At 51.7% G+C, this 25,042-nt stretch overlaps 14 protein-coding genes across 14 annotated transcripts, besides 28 other annotated features; all 14 read left to right on the top strand.

Annotated features, from left to right (window-relative positions):
• Tc00.1047053510143.129 (hypothetical protein, conserved) lies at window positions 1-453 on the top strand (the record flags this gene model as incomplete). Its single annotated transcript, XM_806396.1, has 1 exon — window positions 1-453. A coding segment is annotated over one exon (453 nt), but the record flags the coding sequence as incomplete, so codon positions are not given.
• Window positions 1-25,042: a sequence feature (heterozygous, Esmeraldo-like haplotype).
• Window positions 1,029-2,591, top strand: Tc00.1047053510143.120 (hypothetical protein, conserved; the record flags this gene model as incomplete). Its single annotated transcript, XM_806395.1, has 1 exon — window positions 1,029-2,591. The coding sequence occupies one exon, from the start codon at window positions 1,029-1,031 to the stop codon at window positions 2,589-2,591; it is 1,563 nt and encodes a 520-aa protein (XP_811488.1).
• Window positions 1,403-1,426: a microsatellite.
• Window positions 1,671-1,744: a microsatellite.
• Window positions 2,911-2,941: a microsatellite.
• Window positions 3,139-3,182: a microsatellite.
• Window positions 3,261-3,284: a sequence feature (AT_rich).
• Window positions 3,297-3,333: a sequence feature (AT_rich).
• Window positions 3,746-3,789: a sequence feature (CT-rich).
• Window positions 3,947-3,992: a microsatellite.
• Window positions 4,190-4,214: a microsatellite.
• Tc00.1047053510143.110 (hypothetical protein, conserved) lies at window positions 4,268-6,214 on the top strand (the record flags this gene model as incomplete). Its single annotated transcript, XM_806394.1, has 1 exon — window positions 4,268-6,214. The coding sequence occupies one exon, from the start codon at window positions 4,268-4,270 to the stop codon at window positions 6,212-6,214; it is 1,947 nt and encodes a 648-aa protein (XP_811487.1).
• Window positions 4,462-4,600: a microsatellite.
• Window positions 6,292-6,327: a microsatellite.
• Window positions 6,350-6,372: a sequence feature (AT_rich).
• Tc00.1047053510143.90 (hypothetical protein, conserved) lies at window positions 6,508-7,017 on the top strand (the record flags this gene model as incomplete). The annotated part of the gene is made up of 1 exon (XM_806393.1): window positions 6,508-7,017. The coding sequence occupies one exon, from the start codon at window positions 6,508-6,510 to the stop codon at window positions 7,015-7,017; it is 510 nt and encodes a 169-aa protein (XP_811486.1).
• Window positions 7,091-7,110: a microsatellite.
• Window positions 7,229-7,267: a microsatellite.
• Tc00.1047053510143.80 (RNA-binding protein, putative) lies at window positions 7,419-8,204 on the top strand (the record flags this gene model as incomplete). The annotated part of the gene is made up of 1 exon (XM_806392.1): window positions 7,419-8,204. The coding sequence occupies one exon, from the start codon at window positions 7,419-7,421 to the stop codon at window positions 8,202-8,204; it is 786 nt and encodes a 261-aa protein (XP_811485.1).
• On the top strand, window positions 8,552-11,308 carry Tc00.1047053510143.70 (hypothetical protein, conserved; the record flags this gene model as incomplete). The annotated part of the gene is made up of 1 exon (XM_806391.1): window positions 8,552-11,308. One exon carries the CDS (start codon window positions 8,552-8,554, stop codon window positions 11,306-11,308), a length of 2,757 nt encoding a protein of 918 aa, XP_811484.1.
• Window positions 11,404-11,433: a microsatellite.
• On the top strand, window positions 11,592-12,116 carry Tc00.1047053510143.60 (hypothetical protein, conserved; the record flags this gene model as incomplete). Its single annotated transcript, XM_806390.1, has 1 exon — window positions 11,592-12,116. One exon carries the CDS (start codon window positions 11,592-11,594, stop codon window positions 12,114-12,116), a length of 525 nt encoding a protein of 174 aa, XP_811483.1.
• Window positions 12,185-12,204: a microsatellite.
• On the top strand, window positions 12,481-16,422 carry Tc00.1047053510143.50 (hypothetical protein, conserved; the record flags this gene model as incomplete). Its single annotated transcript, XM_806389.1, has 1 exon — window positions 12,481-16,422. One exon carries the CDS (start codon window positions 12,481-12,483, stop codon window positions 16,420-16,422), a length of 3,942 nt encoding a protein of 1,313 aa, XP_811482.1.
• Window positions 16,427-16,446: a microsatellite.
• Window positions 16,485-16,516: a microsatellite.
• Window positions 16,548-16,612: a sequence feature (A-rich).
• Window positions 16,807-16,873: a microsatellite.
• On the top strand, window positions 17,168-18,424 carry Tc00.1047053510143.40 (hypothetical protein, conserved; the record flags this gene model as incomplete). The annotated part of the gene is made up of 1 exon (XM_806388.1): window positions 17,168-18,424. The coding sequence occupies one exon, from the start codon at window positions 17,168-17,170 to the stop codon at window positions 18,422-18,424; it is 1,257 nt and encodes a 418-aa protein (XP_811481.1).
• Window positions 17,322-17,346: a microsatellite.
• Window positions 18,852-19,814, top strand: Tc00.1047053510143.30 (hypothetical protein, conserved; the record flags this gene model as incomplete). Its single annotated transcript, XM_806387.1, has 1 exon — window positions 18,852-19,814. One exon carries the CDS (start codon window positions 18,852-18,854, stop codon window positions 19,812-19,814), a length of 963 nt encoding a protein of 320 aa, XP_811480.1.
• Window positions 19,914-19,947: a microsatellite.
• Tc00.1047053510143.24 (Hsc70-interacting protein (Hip), putative) lies at window positions 20,076-21,464 on the top strand (the record flags this gene model as incomplete). Its single annotated transcript, XM_806398.1, has 1 exon — window positions 20,076-21,464. One exon carries the CDS (start codon window positions 20,076-20,078, stop codon window positions 21,462-21,464), a length of 1,389 nt encoding a protein of 462 aa, XP_811491.1.
• Window positions 21,496-21,524: a sequence feature (AT_rich).
• Window positions 21,551-21,573: a microsatellite.
• Window positions 21,798-21,836: a sequence feature (CT-rich).
• On the top strand, window positions 21,918-22,277 carry Tc00.1047053510143.17 (hypothetical protein, conserved; the record flags this gene model as incomplete). Its single annotated transcript, XM_806397.1, has 1 exon — window positions 21,918-22,277. The coding sequence occupies one exon, from the start codon at window positions 21,918-21,920 to the stop codon at window positions 22,275-22,277; it is 360 nt and encodes a 119-aa protein (XP_811490.1).
• Window positions 22,324-22,348: a microsatellite.
• Window positions 22,642-22,684: a microsatellite.
• Window positions 22,934-23,758, top strand: Tc00.1047053510143.10 (hypothetical protein, conserved; the record flags this gene model as incomplete). The annotated part of the gene is made up of 1 exon (XM_806386.1): window positions 22,934-23,758. One exon carries the CDS (start codon window positions 22,934-22,936, stop codon window positions 23,756-23,758), a length of 825 nt encoding a protein of 274 aa, XP_811479.1.
• On the top strand, window positions 24,848-25,042 carry Tc00.1047053510143.5 (hypothetical protein, conserved; the record flags this gene model as incomplete). Its single annotated transcript, XM_806399.1, has 1 exon — window positions 24,848-25,042. A coding segment is annotated over one exon (195 nt), but the record flags the coding sequence as incomplete, so codon positions are not given.

Raw genomic sequence — 25,042 nt, 5'->3', positions numbered from 1 at the left:
TTCAACCACCCAGACGCCACGCAGGCGCCGTTAGCAACGGTGGAGATACCAGCGTTCTTTAACGAACGTCCTGCATGGAAGCAGCCACCGTTAGAGGAGACGTTATACGTCACGGAATCAAAGGAGCGGTATGATGATGTGCGCTCAGGTGACATTTACGAGGATCGCACTCGTAGTCTGCACGACCGCTCCCCTACGTGGATGAACGAGGTGCCTGAGACGCGTTACGACCACCTGTACGGCGTGAACCACCCGGACATAGCAAAGATTGGCATCCGACGACACCTTAACGCAGAGTATGTGAACCGCAAGGAGGTTGTGGAGCGCGACGCGGCTCTCATGAAGAAGAACTTGAGCACTGGTCGGCGTCTGCGCCGCAAGGTGGAGTCCTCTCGTACCCACCGCAACGCTGGGTCAATGAGTGGTGCCGCGTCTGCATCGGCTTCACGGTAGGCAATGAAGACATTGCCGCATTCTCGCGTACACACACACACACACATATGTTTACCTTACGTAAAAAGATCGGATGAAGACAAATGAAGCCTGGCGTTGTTGTTGTTTTTGTTGCCGCATTTGCTCTGTTTCCCTTGTGAGCCGGGATGTTAGTTTGCTGCTGGGCATTAGGGAATCAACTGGGGGCTCTGTATTTGAGAACCACCATCACTTCACGACTCACCGTCTATATATAGTGTTTGTTGTGTTGGGCGTATTGTGTGCGTGTGTGGCGAGGCTTTGCGTCTTCGCTTTGTTAGTTTTTACGATGACGATGGTGACTACATTACTGTGTCTTTTTTTTTTTTTTTTTTCGTCACACAGTGGCTTCAGTGAGCAACTGACACATCTGCCTTAATCGTACAGCAGTTTTAGTAGCTTTACAAAAGGAGGAAAAAAAGAGAAGGAGGAGGAAAAGTAGTTGTTTTTATTTTTGGCAAAAGGAATAGAGAAGGGGGGCAAACGACAACAACAACAAAGTATACATATATATATATAAAGAAAGAAATATATTTATTTGCTTGTGTCTGCACACCATGGGACGCGGCAAAGGACGTGCGAAAGGCATTGACGTGACTAAGCATTTTTTTCAACCAACGGGTCCGGCGGACCGTGTTTTGGTACAAATATCCCCCTCGCACACGCTGTATGTGAACGAGGAGGACCTCAGCCCCACGCAGGGGAGCGAGGCGGCGCTTGCGCTCAAGCGCGAGGGGCGAATGGAGGGGCCAATGAAGTTGTGCGCCAACTGGAGACAGGGCGCCTGCCTTAGTCACGCAGCCTGCAACAACGCCCATGTGGTGGCGTACTTCAATAACTCCGCGGCACCGATGGGAAATGGCAATAACGGTGTTACGTCTATGGCCGCCATGCTTCAACGACAGCGCGTTGACGGAAGCCACTCAGTCTCGCAGCAGCAGCAGCAGCAGCAACACCAATCCCAACATCAGCACAGCTTTCATGCAGGGACGACGTCAGCCGAGTCCAATCGTGTCACGGAGCACAAGAGCGCAGCCACAACAACACACAGCACACTTATTCCGGCACCGAGGAGTCAGCAGGCAAATAGACGGCCTTCTTCTATGGCTGCTTCTTCCGCGCCTCAGAGCTCTCCGAGTGCGAGCACGGCATGGGGCCGCAATAATGCAGTGGGAAACGGCAACCAGCATGGAAGCTACCAGCCACATCAGCAGCAACACCACCACCAGTCACATCACCATCGTCAACACTATCCACAACAACAACAACAACATGAGGTGATGAAGCAAAAACTCGGTGCGTCACAAAGTAGGGGGAGTCGGCTTGCTGGTCATAGGATTCACGACGACATTCATTGGACACCGCTCAATGGAATAATAAATGAAGTGCTTTTAGAGTCTGCAACACAACAACAAAAAGGGAAGAGTGAAGGGGGCCACCAGGATCTTCCCTCCATTGCGAACCACCAAAACTCCAACACAACGAACAGAGTGGATGGACCCAACTTTCCTTTCTCAGGTAGTCTTAATGATGCTGTCGGCGATGATACTTGGGTGGCTTCGACGCTTGCTCAAACCCCTTTGAACACGGCCATCTGGTATGATGGATACGCAGGTCTGTGGGAACCTACACTTAGTAGCGGGGCAACAACGACGGCCAGGACGGAACCAACCACACTGACAGCGGGAGAGAACCCTGTCTTTTTGAGTCATGAGTTGAATAAGATGGCTTCTGCGGCATCCCATGGGGAAGTGTGGGGCTCCCTCAGCGGTAGCAACGGCGAGTCTACAGTGAGCACCAACAAGCACATTGACATTTCTTCTACTTCAGAGGCGCTTAAGAGTCAACTGTTGCGGGAACTAGTCGGGGCGGGTGGTGACGTCAACGACCCTAGCCCGGCGGAAACGCAATTAAGGAGCAGTACCCACAGGAACCCCAGCACCTCTTCAGCCTCTTTTGCGGAGGCAAAGAACTCGTCGGGGTTGCTGAGCTTATTAGGAGGCGGTGGCTGTGATACTGTTGTTAATGATCGCGTAGGAACTCCTACTGTTTTTCCGGCCACACCGAGCCGTAACGCCCACACAATTCAACACCTCATGTCGCTACTCACCACGGAGTGAGCTTAAAAGGCGTGAAAGAGGGAGGAGGAATGACATGGGATGGCGAATTGACGCTGAAGTGAAAAAGAATGAACAAAGTGAAGAAAAAGTGAAGGGTGGGAAGCAATGTGAAAAACAAACAAACAAAACTCCAACAAACGAAAATGTGGGATAGTGGGAGATGAGGATTTTGCAACAGAATGTGAAATACCTGCCTGTTTTCAGTGGTATATAGCACCTGTATGTATGTATTTATATATCTCTCTCTCTCTCTCTGTGTGTGTGTGAGTGTGAGTGTGATGCATGGACACAGGGTTCAGACACACAATAGCGCATTCCGTTTTTTTTCTTTTTTCCATTTTTTTTTTTTTCCCTTTGCGCATATGTGTTTTTCCGTCTTTTTTTTTTGTTTGTTTTTAAATTTTGTGTTTCTTCAGTTTGGACGATCTCTTGGGGATGATGCTTTTATTCTCTTCACTCCCACCTTGTATGTTTGCCACCGCCAACTAGCTGCTGCAATACAAAGTACGAGAACACAAGGCTGTTTGGTTTGATCCTCGTGTTGTGATTTTTTCTTTTTTTTTTTTTTTCTTTTTGTTTTGTTTTGTTTTTGCGTGCTTCTGTCTGCATTTGTTTTCGGAGTGGTGGTGGTGGGGCGGGGCGGTGATGCCAACGCCTTCTTGAATGCACATTTATATTTATATTTATTTATATGGCGGAGAGGGGAAAAAAAAAAAACAAATTTTTTTTTTTTTTTAAATTTCTGTACTCTTTCTAATGTTTTGCACGAGGGAGCTTGATATGTGGGCATATTTTTGTATATGCACACACATGCACACACAGAAGTACGCGATTTTTATCTGTTTTTTTTTTTTTTTTTGTACCGGTGACTTTGGTGATGGCTGAGAGGCGGGGGGAGAGAAATAATAAGTGAGAGAGTTGCAATGTATCTGAGTACACAACTGTGTGGGAGGTGGGGGGGCCATGTTTGTAATGGGGGTGCCTGTGGACGCAGCAGATAAAAGAGGGAAAGGGAGGGATACAGTGAAGTAAGAAGAATCATGAAGCGGGGGAGCATGTATAATTAAAACGGACTGTTTTGTGTGACGGTGAGGTGAGGGGGCGGGGGGCTGAGAAACACGTGCATGTGGATGCAAGCCGAAGGCGGGAGTGGAAGAGAGGGAGAGGGAGAGAGAGAGAGAGGTATGGAGAGATAGAGTACTTGCGCTTTTATGAATAAAATAAGTTGCGGAGGGATAGGGAAATGATGGACGGCATAAGCAAACAAACGTAAAATAAGTTAACGAAGGGAGAATGGGTGGAGAGAAATGCATGAAAAAGTGAATGAATGAATTAGAGAAGTGGTTTTGTCGCCGTTTTTTTTTTTTTTTTTACTTTTTTTTTTTTTTTTTTTTTTTTTTTATGGAGTGGAGCGAAAGGCGGGGCGTCGTGGTCGCTGCTGGTGAGTTTTGCTGATGCTTTGAGACTGTTGGAGGGAGAGAGAGAAAGGGCGGGGAGGGGAATAAACAAGAAAAGAGGAGCAGAGACTACTGCGGACTCCATGAAGAAGGGGATTTCCGCAAGCAGAAAACAAGAGAGGGGGAAAATAAAGTCAATGAATATATATATACATATATATACATAGAGTGAGGGAGAGGGAGCTATTGGGCTCTAGTGCCTGGCGGGTGGTCTGAGAGATGGATCGAGAGAAGAGGGAGGGGGCGTGGGGCAGTGGGAGGTGTGGTATTTGCTGCATTGCACACAGACATATGAATGTGTGCGTCATTTGTGATATGTTTTTTTTTTTTTTTTTTTCTGTGTGTGTGTGTGTTGCTTTGAATTTTTTTTGGGTCGTTCACATCGCCGGCCCCCCGCCATGCGTGTGTGTCTTTTGTCGTTGTTTTTGCGTGCTGTATTTATCATCATTCTTGCTATTATATTTGTGTCGCTGTTTTTGGTCGTCCCTTTTGCCACTGTTGCTGTTGCTGTTGTTGTTGTGTTTGCTCCTTTTTTTAAATTTGTTGTTGTTGGGTCCCTCATTGACAGCTGTCTTTTTGGTCTTTTTTGCCTTTTTTTTTTCTCTCTTTTGTCATGACTATTGCTGCCGCTGGCCACGGTCGTGCGCAGCGTCTTTAGTAGTCGCACGGATGCTGGACTTCATTATCTCCTGCGGCATCAATGGGGCGGAGAGCGGCTGCAGCGATTTTCCAACGATAGGGTTTTTGCTGCGCCTCATGAAGGAGGAGGAGGAGCGGGAAAACACCGCCGTGGATAGTCGTGGCGCCATCCGTGAGCAAAGGGCGGCTCTGTCAGAAAGCAACGAGCCCGCGCCGCCGATCCCCACACTCTTGAAGGAAAAGGCGGTTGTGCCAGCGGAGCCGCTTTTCACCGCAGCGACTGAGCTGCAGCTGCCGCAGTCACCGGCTGCCACCATGCTGGGTTTTATAACGTCCAGCTGCGCTGACGGCAGCGATGGATTCCCCGTGCTGCAGTTTCTCAACCGCCTTCTTGGCGACGAGGCGGTGCCCTTCTCGCAGGAGGGGGACACGAGAGGGATGTCTCGTGGGGTGCCAGCGGCGAAAAGCGTGAGGTTCGCGACGCCCCACCGTTCGCCACCTGAGCGACCCCGGCCTTTGGTCGGTGGTGCAGCCGCCACGGTGATTTGTTGGCCCACGACGCAAGTTTCCATGGAGTCACGCTCGAAGTTTACACCTCAAGCAACTGAAAGTGAACAGCCGCAGGACAGTGATGGGGACCCCGCCGTTTGGGCGTCCTCCCTGGAGAGTATGATGGGGCCGCGACACCTTTTCGTAAAGAGCGATTTGAAGGATGACATTGGCCCACCAATTTTGGAGCGCACCGCCACTTTTTCCCCGAACGGGAATATTTCCAGTAGAGAAGCACAGGACTTAAATAGCAGGACGATGTGGTCCTCCGTCATTCCATGCGCATCATCGGAATTGGCTCAACCGGACCCATGTGACACCGCCGCAACGATAAAAAAGAGTTTTACTCCTCCACCGCGTCCTACTCGATCGGCGTCATCTAACGATGTTGTGGGATCAGGTGACAGAGCATCGTATGCCCGGCGTTATTTGCAACGGCTGTACTTCCGTGATCCTGTCGTCGTTCGACCCGCCAACGGTCCGCCGCAACCTGCCCCCGGCGTGCGAAGGAAAGAAACGAAGTCCGTCTTTGAGCGGTGTTTTTATGATTTTACAAAACACATATTTACTCCGCCGCACACGTCCGGCTTGGCGGCTGTAAGTCATTTGAAAAATGAACGACGACTGAACGCGTTGTCTAGCTTGGGCATGACTGGTGCGCGACAAGGCAGCTCCCGCACGAGTAGTTGTAGTGCGCTGTCGCAACCCGTTGGTCTCCAAGCATCACCCAGAGCCACCTCTTCCTCTCGTCCAAGGAGTCACACAAGACGCGCATGGGACCCACGTCGGCCCGTCAAACATCAAGCAGAAGGCCCAGAAGAACACAAGGCGCATCAAGATGAGGTGGCAGGGGGTTTGTTTGTCGAGGGCCGAGCGCTGGTGATCTCCTCGCGACAACATCCTCCTGCTCTCGTAAGGCAACTTCGTCGCCGAAAGGAACCCCCTTGCGGTCAGGTGAATAAGAAGCAATTGCAATAGAACTGTAGAGGAAATGATATATGTTTCTTCCAAGTGCCCGCAGCGTGTCTGCTGCGGCATTTCTGCTTTGATGAACCAAAAAAAAAAAAAAAAAACAAAAAAAAACAAAAAAACATGTTGGGCTTTTTAATGTTGTATTTTAATTAATTAATATTATTGTTGCTTTATTGGCTCACCTTCTCTCTTTACTGTTTGGCTTCTTGTCGTTTTTTATTTTATTTACGACTGTCTCTTTTATTCCAAGAATTTCCAAATAGAGTCTTTTTTTCTGTGCGTGTGAGTGCGGGTGGGCGATGAGCGGCGAGAACTACGTGGAGGGAGACCTCGGCCCTGTCTTCAGTCAGGCGGAGCCGCTCACTTTGCCCGTCGTGGTGCAGCTGTTGCGTGGGCGGCAAAATACAGACGAAGACTCGGGTTTGGAATCTCCTGCAATGGTCCTCATTGAGAGGATACGGGAGCAGGTTGAGATGATGCAGGAGACATGTGCAGACGAGCAAAGTGTTCAGCATCTCATGAAGATGAAGTTGCGTCTGCGTGGCGAAAGCGAGACGGGCTTTGCGAACGCACATCTGGCGAATTTTATCCTCGACAGCAACGGGAATGTGACGGGGATGCGGGAGGCCGCGGAGGATGGGGAGATCCACGGCACATTAAAGACTGCGCGCATGAAGCCTTTTGAAGTGGTTTCATTAGGCACGCTGTGCCCAAAGTCCGTGGAGGAGGCGCTTGTTCTTGTGCCCTCGCTCGCTCGCTACGAGCCAAGTGACTTGAATCTCGCATTGAACACACTGGATTCACTCTGAGGTGGGGCGGGGTCAGGAGCAACGCGCACTTGTTTTTATTACTTTGTTTTCGTCACGGAGCATCCCTTTTGGGTATATATATATATATATATACGGTTTCTCCTAATGGGGGGGGGCCTCTCTGAGTCCTGTGCGGTACTGTGGCGTTGCTTTTTCATCTTCCGTCTTTCTCTCAGGGAGTTTATTTTGGATGACGATTTGTGTTCCTCGCTTTTTTTTTTTTTTTTTTCATTTTTTTTTTTTTCTCTTTGCGTGTGTGAGATCATGTGATCTTTTTTCCGTTGTTGCTGCTTCTTTGTGCCCATCTCTTTTTTTGTAAAACTCTTTCGTGGCTGGTGGTTGGCGGGGGGAGAGGTGGCATTGTGTGGCTTCCGCAGTAGACGGTGTGGCGGTCGGTCGTGATGGCTACTTTTAAGCGGGAGGATCTCCGCCGTGTCTTTTTCAGTGATTTGTCCGAGCAGTGCGACGAGGACATCATTCATGAGCTCTGCACGCAGTTCGGTCCCATCGCAAACATCACGTGGCCCTCAATCGGCAATCTTACCGGCAGTGCACAGCACAAGACGTTCTGCTTTGTGGATTTTATTAACGCGGAGGACGCAAAGTACTGCTACGAGGCACTCTACCGCAGCCGTGCCAGGTTGTTTGGAAAGGAGTTGCGTGTGTCCCACGCCAGCACGGATATCTCAATAAAGGAAAGCGGCAGTCAAGTACACAATCGCCACGCCGTGCATGAGCTGCACGAGATTGGGGCGAAGGTTGTGGTGCGTGGTGTGGACCTCAACGTCACGGAATACGATCTCACATCTTTCTTTGGGCAATTTGGAAAGTTTGCCGTTCCGCCACGCAAGGTGCGTGACGTTGAGGGGAACTTTCGCGGTGTTGTTATTCTCTCCTACGAAGACTTTGCATTTAGCGATAAGGTCATTGATGAGATGGACCAGAAAGTCTATAGGGATCGGCCTATTTCCGTTGCCTACGCGATGATGGAGGACGGCAGTGGACGACAACATGGCACACCCGAGGAACGTGAAAATGCCAAACTCTTCCTTGAAGAAGCACGCAAGCACGCCGAGCGCATTGCGAAGGAACAGGCAGAACACGAGCGGGAGAAGGCACGCAGACGTCGGGAGAATGTTTCTTGGGCGTCTGGCATCGATCCGTTTGCCCGAGGACAACAAATGTGAGTTGCGTGTTTTTTTTTTTCACTTTCTGTTTTGCACACTTCTTGTTTGTTTGTCTGTGTTTTATAACAGTCAATATGAGGCGGAGGAGGTGGCGAAGGGGACAACTGTTTCCATATGCTCACATGTGCTTCATTTTTATTTTATTTTTGGCTTGTTGCTATTTCTGGATCCTCAACGCATGTTACCGCCTGCTGCCTGCTGCTGCTGCTCCTGTGTGTGTGTCTGCGGGAATGGCGAGGGGACAGGCAGGAAGAAACTGCGGACGAGGGGTACGTGAGAGTAGGCAACAGTGGAGGGCGCAGGGAATAAGGCCAAAGGAAGCGGCCACACGCGCATCCGCGCTTTTTATGCTTCGCACGAGTGATGCACATCTGGCGGATGCCAGGGAGGACCGGCTGCAGCGAGCACTGCAGGAGAACCGTCAGCTGAAACACGAGTTGCAGGAGCTGCGGGAGAAGCTTAAAGTTGTCCAGGTGAAGTTCTACAAACTGACGAAGGATTTGAAGCGTGTCTCACCGGAGATGCTGCAGCAGCTGGACGACATCACCGCCACCACGCTGCCAACAGTCCGCCCTGCTTCCTCGGGAGACATCCGCGCACACTCGCTCCGCTTGCCGGGGGCCAAAAAATTCACGAGACGGGGGTTTGCAACGTCGCTGCCTCACTTAGATGCCATAAAGACCGGACCCACGCACGCTGAAATGGAGTCGAAGGAACTTCAACGCTGCCGCGAAGCATTGCAGCAGGCCCAATTAGAAATTGCGTCGTTGCGTGCGGGTGCACCACAAACCACGGCAGTAGCGGAAAATACTACCGGCACCGTCACACCGGTATTACCATCAGCATTGCCACCCGCTGTCCGTCTTGTTTTGGATCAGCTACGCCAGGATATTGCGCGCGTAACGGCTGAACGGGACCAGGTGAGTGCGGAGTGCGATGCCCTTCGCGAGCAGTTAGCCCGCACCCGCGCGGAGTTTGAAAGCGCGCATCTTCTGCAGCGGCAACAGCGTTCCTTTGAGAAGCACTCATTTGACGTCCTCAACGAGAGGGCTGCGACGGCTGAAAGCGCGCGGCATCATTCGGAATCGGAGTACCGGAAGATTATTGATGCTCTTACACGAGAAAAGGATGCCTTGGCGCTGAAGCTTCGTCTTTCAGAGCAGGAGAACTCTGAGCGGTTCAAGGAGCTCTCTTCCGTGGACCCCACGGTGCTCATACAGTTGCAGAATGAGGCGCATGACAAGTCGAAGCAGATTACGGTGCTGACTAGTCGGATGCAATGGGCCCAGCAGCAGGCAGAAACGTTAAAATCGGAATGTTCTCGTCTTGTAGAGGAACTTAAGCGGTTTCAATCCATTCATTCGGAAACCAAAAAACAGTTGTTTGAGGCTGAACACGATAAGAGTTTATTGCAGGTTCGCTGTGCGAGGCTGGAGGAGCTGGAGGTGACGCTTCGGCGCAAGAGCGAGGAACTGATCCACATGGAGCAAGAGCTGCTTCGAACAACGGGAACGCTTCAGAGCTGCAACCAGGAGACGGAGGAGGCAGTGCGGCGGGAACTTTCTTCTCGTATTGCTGATCTGCAGGAAATGCGGGACAATGCCGAGCTGCGGCGACGTGAGAAGGAGTCGCAGCTGCTCGATGCGCAGCATCAGCTTGCCGAGTTGAGACGACAGTTGGAGTTGGCCCGCGGGGATGCTGCCATGTACCGCGAACAGTTACAGAAGGCGGAGATGGAAAGATCGGAATTAACAACTCGGGCCGCGCTGGCTGGTCGCGCCGTTGAGGATTTGGGGGATGAACACGTGCAGCGCGCACTTACGGTGGCAGCGATGCGAAGGACGTCATCGAGGCGTTTGGGTGAAGCCGGTGAGGCGGAAGAGGTGCTCGACATGTGGGATGCGTTAAAATGGGACGAGAACTGGGAAGCCGATCAACTACGCGAGGCGTTGGCGAGTGCGGCACTCGACATGGAACTTGCGAACACGCGCTGCTCGCAGATGAGTACTCAGATTGAGCAGAGCCGCTCTCTTCTGCAGCAGATCTCACAGGAACGAGATGCTCTCTTGGATGAGAATATAGAAATGCGCCGTCGGCTCTCACATGTTCAGACCGTTTTCGCAAAGCAACAGCTTGAGGCATATTCTGCATCGAAGGCACGCGGAGTCGATTCCGCGCATGCAAGATCTGGTCTCATTTCTTTTCACATACAAGATGTGGAGTGTGATGAAGTTCTTCTCCGTTCCCTCGGTATTGGGGAGGCGGCTGGGGCTGCGGTTAGCTTCTTTTTTACTCTGGATGGGTTGCAGTCATACGATACCATGCTGTCACCAACCTTTTACTCCCTGTACGAGCCGCTTGATATTCGGTTCCACTACGATCACCTCGATAGAGATGAGGTTACGGTGGATGCGATTAGAAACACGACATTTGTCTTTCAGCTTCACCAGGTGAAGGGGACAACGAACACAATTGTCGCTATGGCAGAAGTCCCTGGGGTGGCGCTATTGTCGTGTCGCGAACTGACAGTCTCGGAGAGGGTTCAGATGTTGAATGGGGACGGGGAGCCGGCAGGCGCCATCACAGTTGAGATGTGTGCATCCCACCTCATGTTACCTGTCCTGCTTGACCGGCCACTAGGCAGCACCCTCTTTACAGCGGATGCATTGCGGGCAGCTTTGTTGTCGCTGCGAAGTGTGGTGGCCCTAAGGGTGCAGGTGTTTCGTGCAAATGGCTTACTGGGCACGCCAGTGCCTCAACCATATGTGTTCTACACCACATCTGCGCCAGTTGGACTAAGCTGCGTGCGAGACACGGTGGTGCGTCCTTCCTCGAAGCCTTTCACGACTGACCCGGTCTTTGACGCAGACCCCGTCGATCATCGATTGGTCGTCGATCGAGAGCTTGTTGAGTTCATTGCGGGGGGCGCCGTCGTTTTTATTCTTTTTGACGAGCAAGCGAAAGATGTGCAAGCGAACCTGGGAGTGGCGGAGGTGCCGTTGCGGGCGCTATTGGAGTCACCGCAGGCGGTGGTGCGCACAACGGAGGCTCTGCACCCACAGGGCACAATTAGCGTCGGCCTGTCGTGGGTCTGCAGGGCATAGAAGTAAAGTGACTAAATCTGTTCAGCCGCGTTATATATATATTTACAGTTACACGCCGAGAGATTTCTTTGCTACCACAACCGCGATGCATGAATAAAAAAAAAAAAAAAAAAAAAAAAGAAAAATATACTGCATACGAGCGATGTGCTCTTTTTTTCTTTTTGCGACCGTGGGGCTCATGGATGTGTGTTTCTTTTCCTTTTGGTTTATTTTGTGCCGTTGGGAAGGGTTAGGGAAAGGAAGGGCAGAGAGGTGAGTAGTTTGGGGGGTGGGTGGGGCCGTCATGCTGTTCTTCACCCGCCAGCTCCTTGCGGAGGTGACGACGATCAACAGCAGTACCGCATCGGCCAGCGGTCGTCTCATTCGTATTCGCAAAAAATCCAAGTGGATCGATCGGCGCAGTAAACGTATTCCTCACAACGGGAAGGACGTCTGGCTTTTTGGCGAGCAGCCGAGCTGTGCGCTCTGTCACGTGCGGTTCCGCTACAAGCAGGACTACGAGGCACACAAGGAGAGTGAACTGCATCGAAATCGTGTGCGATGGGTGGAGACAATGAATTGGTGGGAGGAATTTGGCGAGCCGCGGTACCTGCAGCACGCCGCGGCCGAATGGGACTGGTTTGAACAGCACGTGCTCCCAAAGAAGGCGGCTGCCATGGGAATTTCTCTCGAGGAGGCGGCACGACACTTTCGCCGTGCGACGATGCAGGAAACCCCGGATTGGCACGGCCGTTTGCAGCCGCCCAGCGCACGATCGGAGATCAAAGAGCCACGGGATCAGCGTTGGCCGTCGTCACCAAAATGGTAGGAGCATAAATACATTTGTGCATTTACTTTTCTTTCCCTTGTGGCGTGCAACTTATGCCATTCCCCTCCAAAAAAAAAAAAAAAAAAAATAATAATAATAATTACTGTATGCTTTCAGACAGATGTTTATTGTATCGCCACATGCGCAACAACGTCTCCCGTTCTTCTGCCTGCTTCCTGCGATTGCAGTTTTTTTTTTTTTTTGGTTTTTGTGTGACCGTGAGTGCTTGATTTGTTTGTCTCAGCGAGTTAAGAAGCAAAGGAGGCGTGTATAAATACATATTTTTTAACCCCTTTGGTGATAAAAGTTGGAGGTAACACACCTTTCTCTTTTTAGTCTTTTTAGCCTTTGTTCTTTCAATCGTATGAGGCATTCTCTTCCGGAGATTCATAAAAAGAGCCGCAGCGTTTTAGATTCCGCTGAAGAGGACTTCCGCGAGCGGGATCGGTGGCGCACGGTGCACCGCGTGTGCGGCAGTGCCATTGGCCACGACGGATACCTCAAGATGCTTCAGGGCGTGCGCAAAAAATTTTTGCAGCGTGCGGCGTACAACCCGGTGGATCAACTTCCACGCATTATGCATCCGTGGCTGCCAGTTGGGGCAACGACTTTGGCGGATGGCGTTAACGCCTCGCGCTTTTCAGAGGGGCTCCGCTTCACAACAGAGAACGGTCACCTCACGGCCCGCGCGGCTCATGTGGAGGTGCTCCAAACGCCGCTGTGCGTGCTGGAGGCGGAGGAGCGACAGTACTTGATGGACACGGAGCTCTGGGAGCGGCGAGTGTTGCACCAGATGATGGTTGTGAGTTACGTCACATTTGTACTGCGAGAGGAGTTGGATGAATTGCAGTACCGCGAGTGTGAGGAGCGGTCGAACATTCGCTACGAGGAAGAGAAGGAGCGTTACTGGTTGCAGAATGAGTCGGAGACAAGTAAGGGGGTCGAGCGTTGTAAAGCCGCCCTGCGTGCCAAGAAGGAAAAGCAGCGGCGACTAGAAGAGGCGGATGTGTTGTACCCCCTCAGCAAGTCAGCTCACACGTCCCTCGTCTATCAAGAGCCACAGAAGGAGCCGGATGCGCGTCTTATTCTTCAGCGTTATGTGCGGCTGAAGCACGGCATTGATAGCGCCCTGGCCCGCACTCCATCCCCTGAGCAGCAAACGCGACCATGTCAACAGCGAGAACAACGGCGTGGGGTGTTGCCTCCTCTGGCGCCGCAAACTGTTCCCGCGTCTCGTACGTTGGTGCGCAGCGCTCTGCGGAATGCCTTGGGCATCGCGGACTACGTTGCTATCTTGGAAAAAGATGTCGAGGCGCGCAGCATCATTGAAGAGTGCGAACGAAAAGAATTTGAGAGTATCCTGAGCTTGTTTGAGGAGCAGATCCTTCTCCTTCGAACCTGGAAGTACAAACGCATGCACCTCAAGCGTCTGCTGTATTGGAGGGGTCAAGGGGAGGAACGGCGCCAGAAGATACAGACGGCGTTGGAGAAACATGCGATGAAGCGGATGCCACAGTTCTCTTCTGAGCGTGACGCATGCGTGGGAAACGAGAAGGAAGAACGTGAGAGGATCCGCATTGAGGAGTCTACTTGTCGCGAGTTGATGCGGAAGGCGTGTGAGGAGGAGTCCATGAGGGCAAATGTGGGCGCTCTTCTTGCCGAACACGAAGAGAGTCGCACATCCATTGAGGAGGATGAGGCCGTGGCCCGTCAACTGTGGGTGCAGGATTTGGAGCTGGCGCTTCGCATCTCTTTTACGAAGGAGTGCGAGGAAACGGTGAGTATGATTGTGCCCGCTCAGATTTCCCTGCTGCAATTTCTTTATCAGCAGCAAGGAGCACACGGCAGTCAGATTGTCAAAATTCAACGAACCTTCCGTCGCTGGAAGGAGGGGCGGTTTGGCTGGCGCATCACCCACCGCGAGATTGGACGGATCATCCAGGCAGGTCGCGATGCAAGGAAGATTCAGCGTGGCATGGAATCGCTGCGTTCCTTCAAGGCATCTCTATTGGCGGACTGCAGGGCTATTGAGGATGAGATTTTTGCGATACACGGTGCAGAGAGGGCGGATATTTTGGAGAAGGAGTTTATGCATCGAGTTGTCATTAATTCCCAGGAAGAGTGGGAGATAGCTGCGCTGCTCCGAGAGAATCGACAACACATCGTTGATAAAATTATTTTGCCGAGGAAAAGTCGGTGTATTCAAGAGGAGATGGACCAGCGCCGAGAGGTGGACGTCGGCGAGGAGTTTGAAAGGAACCGCTTTTGCTCCTTTTTCTATCGGAGTTTGTGCGCAATAAAGGGAAAGACGATGATACAGGAGCGGGAGGAGGCCGAGCGGGTCTTCGTCGCATTGGACGAGGCGGAGTCGTTCCGCAATATATTTGACTTGGAACTGGATGAGCGTGAAATCCTGCGCATTGCAGCTTTGGAGCGGGAGGAGGAGCGTGAGGAGGAACGCCAGCTACTGGCCATATCCCTCCTGGAGTCGAAGTACGAAAGTCAGCAAGGACACGTGGAGAATATTTTTCGGCTTATGTGTCTATGTAAAGAGGGGGCGATTGAAATAGAAGCCACCGATCCATCGATACGGAACGGGCTTTTTGAGGCATATCTTGCAGGTTGTCTTCCCCTGCTTGAGGAGGCATCGCTCCACTGTCACAGAGAGTATGCCGCCGCCCTACAGCGAGATTACCGTCATACGATTTATAATAGCTCCGTGGATCTTCTTGTTGGGAGTGAAGAAGTGGCTCGCCACAGGGTCCTGCAGACGGAGAGAGAAGTGGTGCTGGGGATTGTAAATGAAATACGTCGTGAGACGGGCGAGCAACTGCGAAGGCTTCAGGAGAAAACGGGAGCTGCCAATGCCATAAAGAGTTTTTACCGCCGCTACAAAAATGGTGAGGTGGGACGAACGGGCATGCGACGTTTTCTCCGAGAGGCTTTGGTAGAGAAACGCGAGAAGCTTGAACTGGCTCGGATACATAAATCTCAGCGAAGAGATATTCAGCGCTACAGAGATATTCTCGAGGAGGAAATACGACTAGCCTACTTGGAGAAGCAGAGGGCCATTGAATTCAAGATGCAGGTGCTGGAATATAAAACAGAGCCATGGGGACGCGCCGAATTGGAGAAAATGGAAAGGATGATGTTTGACATCTTTTTGAGTAACTGCTCCTACATTGAATCCACCTCATGGGCGGACCCTACGACTGTCTTGCGGCAAATGGAGTCGCACGAGCGTGTTTCTATTGTGCGTGAATGGCAAACGGCGTTTGAGAAGGTATTTGAACCCAAGAAAAGTGATTTTCGGCTTGAAATAATGGCATGCAAGTTGCAACGGTTTTGGTGCCGTTATTCGGCGCGGAAGCGGCAGTTGTTTTTTGTAAATGAGTGCATGCAGCAGCTTCTGCGGGAAGAAGCACGGCGTCGCGCCGAGCTGGAGCTGCTTGAGATGGAAGGGCGGGTGTGTGATGTGTTGAAGCCCATGGAGGGGTGTGCGCTGCTTCGGGGTTATTTGATAAATGATGTGCCCTTTTTTCTGGAACACATGTGTTTTGACATCTCCTTGGAAGTTGGGATTTTTGAAGACGAGTGGCGAGACCGCATGCTGCTCCTGTGGAGGATGCGGCACAGCGCATTTGAGAATGCGGCAGCGAGGGAAGAGGCTGCCGAGCGTGAGGAGATGGAAACCTTTTACTTCTATGCCGGCGTAGAGCAACTGCAGCTTGTCGAGGACGAGAGTGCACTCCGGGATGCATTATGGAACGAGCGCGTCTATTTTCTTCTTCGCATGTTAGTGAAGGCTGAGCGCGAGCTTCGTATTTTGATTCAAGTGGAGTTCTGCAAAGAAGTGGTTGAGGCGACGGAATGCAAAGCACGACGAGATATTTACAAGGCAGAATACAGCACTCTTATGGACATCCTTTTCGTGCAGCTGGCAAGCCCTATGGCTGCCAGCATTACTGAGGAGGAGGCGAGAGGGAGGGAGAGAATCATGGGACTGCTCGAAGAAAATAAATGTCCGTCGGCAGCACCACCGGATGAAAAAAATGGAGAACATATTTCGAACACCGAGACATCGCACACTGTGGATACAACCACTGACGCCATGGCCTGCACAGAGGGTGTCGCACCGGCCGCTGAGCAGCCTGTGGATCAATACCGCGAACTGGGAGAATTAGATGCAGCGGCCGTTGTATCAGTTGAGACAGGGCCAGATGCACAAACTGTCGAAACAGAGTCTGCTGAGTTGGATGACCTTCGTGATGAAAAGGTGGACGGTGTTGGGAATGTAGAGATGTAGCGTGTTTTTTTTTTTTTTTTTTTTGACTGTTGCCTTTGCTTTTACTGTTTGGCCTCGTGTCTTTGTTGTTGTTGTTGTTGTTGTTGTTGTTGTTTAAAGAGGGATGTTATGATAAATGTAAATGATTTTATTCCTTTTTTTTTCTTTTTTTGTATGACAGGTCGGTTTTTTTTTTTTTTTTTTGTTGTTTCAGGAGCCGCAATGCGGGTGTGAAAGCCGAGGGGGTGATAACTGAATAATGCCTTCTCCATGTTGGTGCAAGAGATGTATGCAACGGCGGTGAATGAGTTGCGGTGTGGGCGTTTATGCGTGTCATCTTTTCTGCGGCAGGTTCGTTTGAGGGTCTTGGAGTTAAATTAAAAGCCGAGTGAAGATGTGTTTGTCTTTTTTTTTTTTTTTTTTGGGTTTTGCCTTTATTTTTTATTTATTTTTTTATTTTTATTTTTTTTTTGGTCGGGGGGCATGGGTGCAAAACGCATGGCGTTCATCCACGCACGGGAGGGAAGAATTAGAGGCGAGTGCAGAAAAAGAAAAGAAAAAAAGTTTCATCGGACACCTCAGGCGGAGGAGGAAACAGGGAGGAGGAGGAGACAAACAAAGCCGGGGAGCTGCCGCCCTCACCTTCCACTGACGTCACAGGCGCACATAAACCCATCCACGCAAGAGTTGTGTAGGAGGAATCCCCGGCGACGAGCGAAGCACAAAACGACCTCTGCAGAAGGGGGAAAGTGAGAGGAAGAGAGCGATGAGTGACGGTGACGTGGTGGCCACCCTCATGGCCATGACGAGTTGCAGCGAGGAGGAGGCGGTCGGCTATCTTGCCTGCGCCAACTTTGATCTCGCGACCGCACACTCGCTGTACGTGGCGGAGCACGAACACCCGCCCGCTCGCCCGCCGGCACCACCACCACCACCACCACCACCGGCGCGGCAGGGCGCGTCTTCGCCGTCCGGGACGTCAGCCGCGGGCTCGCCGGGGTACACAACACCGCCGTATTTGATCAGCAGACTCGACGGTGGCGTTGGAGCCAGACAGGAGCCTTATTCAACCGCGTCGCTGGGACGACAGGGGCCCTTGCGTCCTTCCAATATGCGGTTTCCACCGCCGTTTGATGCGGATGCTGATCCAGACTCAACGTTGCCGTTTTTTGTGGCCCCTCCGTTTGTGCATCAGGGAGGCACATCCTTTTCACACTTCTGTGAGCGTGCGCTGGAATGTGATCGGTGGGTTTTATTAAGCTTGATTGGGGACAGCTTTTCAAGCGTTTGCGTCAACAGAGATGTTTGGCGCTACGAGGGAGCAAGTGGGACACTTGAAATGTTTTCAATCTACCAGATCAACGCATCTTCAGAGCGTGGCGAGCAACTGGCCCACGGATACCGCATTGATGTGTTGAGAGACCTCCCAACCCTGCTTATCATAAACCCCCTCACCACGATGAAGGAGTCACGGGTGCCATTAAACATGAAGGGTATAGCAATCGATGTCAGTGAGGTCAACGAGGCGTTACTTTCCTTTCTTGGAGAACGTGGGTCACCTTCACAATGGGAGGAAAGGAAACTCGCAACCCGCGGTACGGGTGCGGTTCCCTTTAAATGCTTTGGCTCACCAATTGTGGTTGAGGATGACGCTGATGACACGCCTGAAATTGTGGCATCGCAGCCCGCGAATGCGGCTACAGAACCACCGATAGAAGTGATTGACATCAGCCAATATCAGGTGGATGAGGGTGAGAAGCACGCCTTCTCTCTGCGCTGCCGGCTGCCGAAAGGACAGATGACATTGCGGCTTAAACCTGAGACCCCGGCGTACCTGTTATTGGAGTACTTGGCCTACCGCGCCTATCAGGATCAGCCAGAGGCATATCCACAGGGTGTTCCCAAGTGCTCGCTCAAGACAGGGTACCCACCCAGGGAGGTAAATGTTAAAAGTCGGGGGGTGCAGTTGGGGACATGGGACGATGTGCACTCCGGGGACACTGTGTTTCTTCACATTCAGTGAGGTATAAGGCAAATCAAACAGCGGCAATAAGAACAAAGGGCGACCCGTAGAGACGCGAAATCGGGGGAAAAAAACTATGAATTTTGAGACATGGGTGCCATTTTTCCTTTTATTTTCTTCCAATACCTCTTTGCCTTGTGATAATGGTGAGAAACAATCAGAAGACTTGGAGTAGAAGAGAGAAAAAAGGAGAAGGAAATAACAGGAAACGGGGAAGATTGACTTGGGAGAAAGAGGAGGGAAATTTGCATGTGAGAGGAGATGGATGAGAAAAGAAAGGGGGGAGGGACATGAAGAGATTGTTTAGATTTGCTTATGGCTATGTGATTGACGTAATCGAATGAGAGTCGGCCGCATACACACAAATGTATGGTTGAATAGTTATGCATGAAACACCGTGTAGAGTGGGCGATGTGGATTTCATGTGATGCATGTTTTGTGGTTTCATTTTGTTTCTTGCTTGTCTTGTTGTCTTGTAGTGTTCTCGGCATTTCTTTTTTCTCTCTTGACTGCGTTTTCTCTTTATCGGATTGTGGGCGTGCACTTGGAGCTCGCGCCATTTTACGCCCGGCAAAAGATGCCGGAGGAGAAGGACCACGGCCGTCGAGAAAAGAAGGAGAGACATCACAGAAAACGCCATCGCAAGGACCACAAAGAGAAGGTTCCTCCTTCATTAGGCGAGGCGGCAGAGGAGGAGGAGGACTGGGATGCCAACAGGGAGCGTCTTGAGCGCATTTGCCAGATTCCCCCAAACAACATCTGCAATGACTGCAACAACAATGGTACGCGCTGGGCGTCGGTGAACCACGGTGTGTTTTTGTGCATCCGTTGCTCCGGTATTCACCGCTCACTCGGGGTGCACGTTTCAAAGATCAAGTCAACGAACATGGACAAATGGCGGGCGACGGAGGTTGGACTGATGGAGGCTATCGGTAATCAGAGGGGCAAGTCGCTCTATGAGGCGCGTTTGCCGAGAGGTATGAAACCATTGACAGGGACCGAGTCGGAATTGACACTGAAGACGTTTATTACGCAAAAGTATCAGGAAAAGGCGTTTGCGTTGGAAAATCTGAATGAGGTGCTGCGTCAATATTACAAACAGACACGCTACGGGAAGCAGCCACGGAAACATGACACCAAAGCCTACAGAATGGTAAGGGAACAAGAGAACGCGGCTAAGGAGGGGAGTGCATCGCAGCAAGAGGACACGATGAAGGCGCTGTATGGCGTCAACGCCGAGGCCATATCTAAAAAGTCGAAAAAGACAAGGCCTGTCCACGGTATCTTTGGACTCGTCAATGTCCCGCCGGACGAGTACGATGAGCGACGACGAGAACTTCTGTCGCATTTCCGTACGGTTGAACCCTCGTCCACTACTGCTGCCATATGACATATTTTCTTTTTTTTTCTAGTGTTTTTCTTTTTTTACACACACACACACACACAAGTATGTGAAGAGCTACGGAAGGATGGATGTCAGTGCGTGCTCTTTTTTTTTTTCTTTTTTTTTTCTTTTTTCTTTTCCTCACGAAAGTGTGTGGCTTTTAGCAACCAAACAGCAAAGAGAAGAATATCGACTGACGAAGCGATCGAAGAGAAACTTCATTACCAGCAGCAATAGATAGAAGAAAGAAGGACACCAAACGGCATAATGCGCGTACTCAGTGGAGTAGAGTTGGAGGCGGTAAATCGTGTGGTGGAGCACCTGCGCTGCCATCCCGAGGATCTTCATCGCAATGAATTTCGGGAGTTACGGGAATACATGGCGTCGCTTGGTGCCTCTATTCCCCCACCTCCGGACACACCGGACGTTAGCGGGGTAAGGAAGGAGGCGAACTCGGACGACGAGGAGGAGTACGTGAGCGAGCCCGATTCGCAGCGCTGTGTATTGGAGCCTGTGTCCGATGATGACATCGCAGCCTATGATGGCACCGATCCCACACCAGAGGATGAGGAGAGGGCAATGGGGCTCAAGGCGCAGGCGGCAGAGTTGGCGGCCGATGGGGATTTCGATAAGGCCATCGACTTAATGGGACAAGCATTACGAATTGTGCCTGGTAAGGCGATGTACTGGGCCCAGCGTGCGAGCTACTTTCTGAAATGTACACAACCGGGCGCAGCTTTGCAGGATGCCAATCGAGCTCTGGACCTCAACCCCGAGAATGTGCGGGCACTGCGTGTTCGTGGCACCGTCAATCGTCGCCTGGGCAAATGGGAAGAGGCACTGAAGGACCTGAGTGAGGCACAAGCCGTTGATTACGACGAGGGAATCGATGAGATACTGAGGTTTGTGCAGAAAAGGACGAACGACCGTCGCCAGTTCCAGCAACGTAAAAAGGAAGCCCAAAGGCTGCGGCAGGAGGCCCTTCGTCGCCAACGTGAACAAGAACTACGTGAAGAAGAGATGAAGAGGGAACAGCAACAGCAGCGGGATCAGCAGCAGTCTGGTGCTGGTGACTTCCCTGGCGGTGCTGGTGGATTCCCTGGCGGTGCTGGTGGATTCCCTGGCGGTGCTGGTGGATTCCCTGGCGGTGCTGGTGGATTCCCTGGCGGTGCTGGTGGATTCCCTGGCGGTGCTGGTGGATTCCCTGGCGGTGCTGGTGGATTCCCTGGCGGTGCTGGCGGATTCCCTGGCGATGCTGGTGGATTCCCTGGCGGTGCTGGTGGATTCCCTGGCGGTGCTGGTGGATTCCCTGGCGGTGCTGGTGGATTCCCTGGCGGTGCTGGTGGATTCCCTGGCGGTGCTGGTGGTGGTGGCATGCAGTCCTTTATGGAGAGCCTGTTTCAGGACCAGGAGCTCGCGGAGGCAATGAAAGATCCGGAGGTGGCAGCAAAGCTTGCTACCCTTCGGAGCAATCCCATGGCTGCTCTGCAGATGATGGGTGACCCCAAGGTAGGCCCTCTGATTCAGAAGATGATGTCCAAGGCAATGGGTGGCAGTTCCCCGGGATCTTCTCCCTTTGGTGCTGGTGCTTCTGCTGGTGCTTCTGCTGGTGCAACCTCCCACGCGGATGCGCATCATAGTGATGAACTTGATTAAAAGTGTGCGTGTGTTTGCAACACGATCAGCGTTTTTTTTATTATAAAAAAACTTTAATTTGTTTGTTTCTGTTTTTGTTCCGTGAATTATTTATTTATTTATTTATTTAATTTTATTTTTTGGAGGCCACTTTTTGTAAAAGGACGGATTAGGATAAAAGTTGGGCTTTTTTTTTGAACTCAGAGAAATTTTTGAAAGAAAACGGATGGTAGACTTCGTTGTATACATGCGAGCAATTAGTCGTGCTTACGGCAGGTGGTGAGTGTGAGTATGTTAGGGTTGGGGTTAGGCGGGGAGCAAAAAAGACGACGCACGCACAAGTAAATGTGGAACAGGAAAGGAAGAAAGAAGAGGAAAAAAAAAAAAAAAGAATGCACGTGACAATTACGTTGTTTGGAAGTTTTTTTTTTATTTGTTTGACTTTTCCTCCGCTCCTTTTCTCTCGATTTAACGATGTCTCCACACATTTGCTGGAGCCAATATTTGCAAAATAAGCGAAGCAAGGCGAAAACAAAAGACTGCAAGGGGATGCCGACACGCACTGCCTCCCGGGCGTCAAGAAGTGCTTCACGAGGGCAGAGACGGGCAAAATCACCCGCTAAAGCGAACGGGCGCGTGAGCGGCAATGGCGCCAGCCTCACTGAAGAGGCGCTTACGGTGGAGGCGATCCTCGCCGGTAGGCCGAGCACAGCCAGCTGCAGGAGCTCCCCGTGGGGCATGTGGACTGCCATTGTCCTCCTGGAGGTGGTGGCTTTTGTCTGGTTGAAGTGGGCGATGGACATCTACGGCGTCTACCGCCTGGCAAGGCCGTAGATTTTCTCACGCAGCGTCTCGCCCCGCACGCATGTCTTTTGTTCTGGTGTGTGTGTGTGTGTGTGTGTGTGAATGGGGAGCATGCAGGGGCAAACTAACTAACAAACAAACGGAAAGCGCACGAAAAGGCGTCGAAGAACGCGGGATGAAAAATTTTTGCCATTCACTGGAGTGGTGTCCGCGACGTGTCTTCCAGTGAGATGCGTGGGGAATTTTAGAGCTCAGCATTGCTGTTTAGGACGCACTGGAGGGGGGTGTTTGACTGCGCCGGAGGATTCGGCACAAATTTAATCTCCGGCAGGTTTTTTGCACTCTTCTTTTTACTGTTTCGTTCGGCAGAAGATGAGGGCTAACTAGAGATGAGAAACAAAAAAACAAAAAAAAAAAGAAAAGAAAAGAAAAGAGAAATATGAACCGTTGGGAGGCTGGAAGTGGCTTAAACAGCCGCCCTCCGCGCTGTAATTTGCACACTGTAGTTCGTCGTGTTTTGTTGGTGTTGGTGAATGCCGTTGGCTGCTGTGTTTTTGTTGCCGGTTTTTTTTTTTTTTGAAACTTAAATTGCCTTTTCTTTTTGTGTTTTCTTCCCTGTCGTCTCTGTGCCCGCCGCGGCGGCTCTCTGTTTTTTAAACGGCGAAGGGTACGTGGCGCGGGGCGAGATGGAAAAACCTTTTTACGGGCGGACAGGGGCGTTGGAGGACGCACGACAGGGCCTTCCCGTGGCGGGGTCGCGTTTTGCTTCGGCTCGCCCGGGCAAGTGGTTTCCATCGTTGCTGACGGTGCCGCAGCGTGTGCTCCATGGCATTTTAGAGGGGGATGGTGTCGACTGCAGCATTTTTCGCTTTCTTGGAGTGGCGTGCGTTTACGAGGAACTACGGAAACGGCACGCGGATGGCACACGCCATGGTGCCTTGCTTCGCGACGTCTTGAATTGGCACCAAGCATCATTTGACGAGGTGCGTGAGTGTCGTTGCGCAGCCGCCGATGTTGCGGACGGTGTATTCCGGCCGTATTTGCCGGCGTACAACATATGCGTGCTGAAGGAGGGCCAGCTTTTGGTGTCACACGCTGCGGTCTCACGCCGAGCGGTGACGCTTGTTGGCAGGGACCGAGAGGTGAACGACATCCTCACCGACCACACAAGTTGTTCCGCACAACATGCCGCGCTGGAGGTGCGATTTGTGTACGCCCACGCTGAGGCGTTGGACCAGCAGATAACTGCGTGCATGGAAGGCAGGGAGATTGACTGGGGTTCAGCGCAGGACGTTAGCGAGCTCTGCGTTCATGTGCGTGAGGCGATGGAGAAGTTAGGCGACGGTGAAGATGCGTGGCTGATGGAGCTGCAGGTGCTGGATCTCGGCTCGACGAACGGCACACGCCTCAACAATGAGCGGCTCCGGCCTTTTGTTCCCACGACGCTCATTGAGGGTGACATTTTGACTTTTGGGTTTTCGACGAGGAGTTATGTTGTGGTGCGGCCGTAGCAGGGCTTTTCCTTCTCTCACCTTTTAACACTTATTTTTGGCGGCGCCTCTGACGGTGACTGAGACGCCGCATCGATTTTAACAAAAGACGCGTTGCACAGAAGTGATTGTCTTTTTATTCATTATTTCTCTTCTTTTGCTGCACCCTTTTCTTCTTCTCGCTGCTGCTGCTGCCGCAGGGCGGGCCAAAGGAAATAAAAATGGGAATAAAAAAAAATTAAGAAAAGCCGCGACTTTGGCAGAACGCCTGGCGAAAGATGCGCCTTTTTAAATTTTTCTTTTGGCGAACTTCATTTGCCTTTTTTTGAACCGGACAAACATTCGATCCTCGGCCTTTCAAGAAGCTGCAGGACGCATGCAGCGTTGGTACATCCTGCCACGTGCCAGCAACTTCCGCCGCGGCACTACTGCCTTTAACGATTAAAAATGCTGCTGCGGTGGCGGAAGGACTTTGCGCCGCCCCACACGATCCCCACAAAAATACGAGTGGCCCTTGACATCATTATCACCGAGATGGAGGGGGATCTTGCCGCGAGGGATGCGCTATGAATTTTGTGCATTCACTGTGGCGGATGGCAATTTCCAACTTGAAGTTCCGTACGGAGCTGACAGCGAGTGGCGGCTTGGGCGGGAGTTGAAGAGCAGGATTTGTAGGCGTGCCGTTGCTTTGGGTGACATCGTCACCGCTTAACACGGCGTTGTTGCTGAAAACGTCAATCACGTTTGTCGCGGGCGCAGGGCCGCCCATTTGGAAGTTCGGGAGCGTTTGAAACATGCGCTTGGCACCGATGGACGTACGAGGTTGGGTCCTTTTTTCCTTTTACTTTTTGCTTCTGACGGCACGGCGACTCCCTGCGGGGTCTTTGGCGGTTTGTGCGTTGCGTGTCGCCTCGTATGGGGTTTATTTCTGTCGGTCTGCCGGAGTGCGGGGTGGCGAAGGCCCTGCACTTTTTTTCACATGTTTTTTGATTTTTCCTTGTGTGTTGTGTGCTCACGCGTTCTGTCTACTCTTCCGCTTCTTTTCTCCCGCCCTCCTCCTTTTGGCCTCGTGACGGTGTCAAGTGCGCCGAACACCGCCAGCAGACCGCGATGCCGCTGTGGACGCATTTCGTTAATACCAAACCGGAGGTGGACGATAACGATTTGCCGCTGCCGAAGCACCGCATTTACGACGACGACGGCAACCTGAAGCCGGGCGAGACGACGCCGCCACGCAACTCCGTCAGCGTCACGATCAGCAAAGTCAAAGGCCTCCGCGAAAAAGTCAACGCCGATGACGCCAAA

Source organism: Trypanosoma cruzi, genomic scaffold (assembly GCF_000209065.1).
Source record: "Trypanosoma cruzi strain CL Brener 1047053516649 genomic scaffold, whole genome shotgun sequence".
Classification (NCBI taxonomy): Eukaryota; Euglenozoa; class Kinetoplastea; order Trypanosomatida; family Trypanosomatidae; genus Trypanosoma; species Trypanosoma cruzi.
The sequence above is the reverse complement of the archived record's forward strand: the minus strand, read 5'-3'. Positions and strand labels throughout refer to the sequence as shown.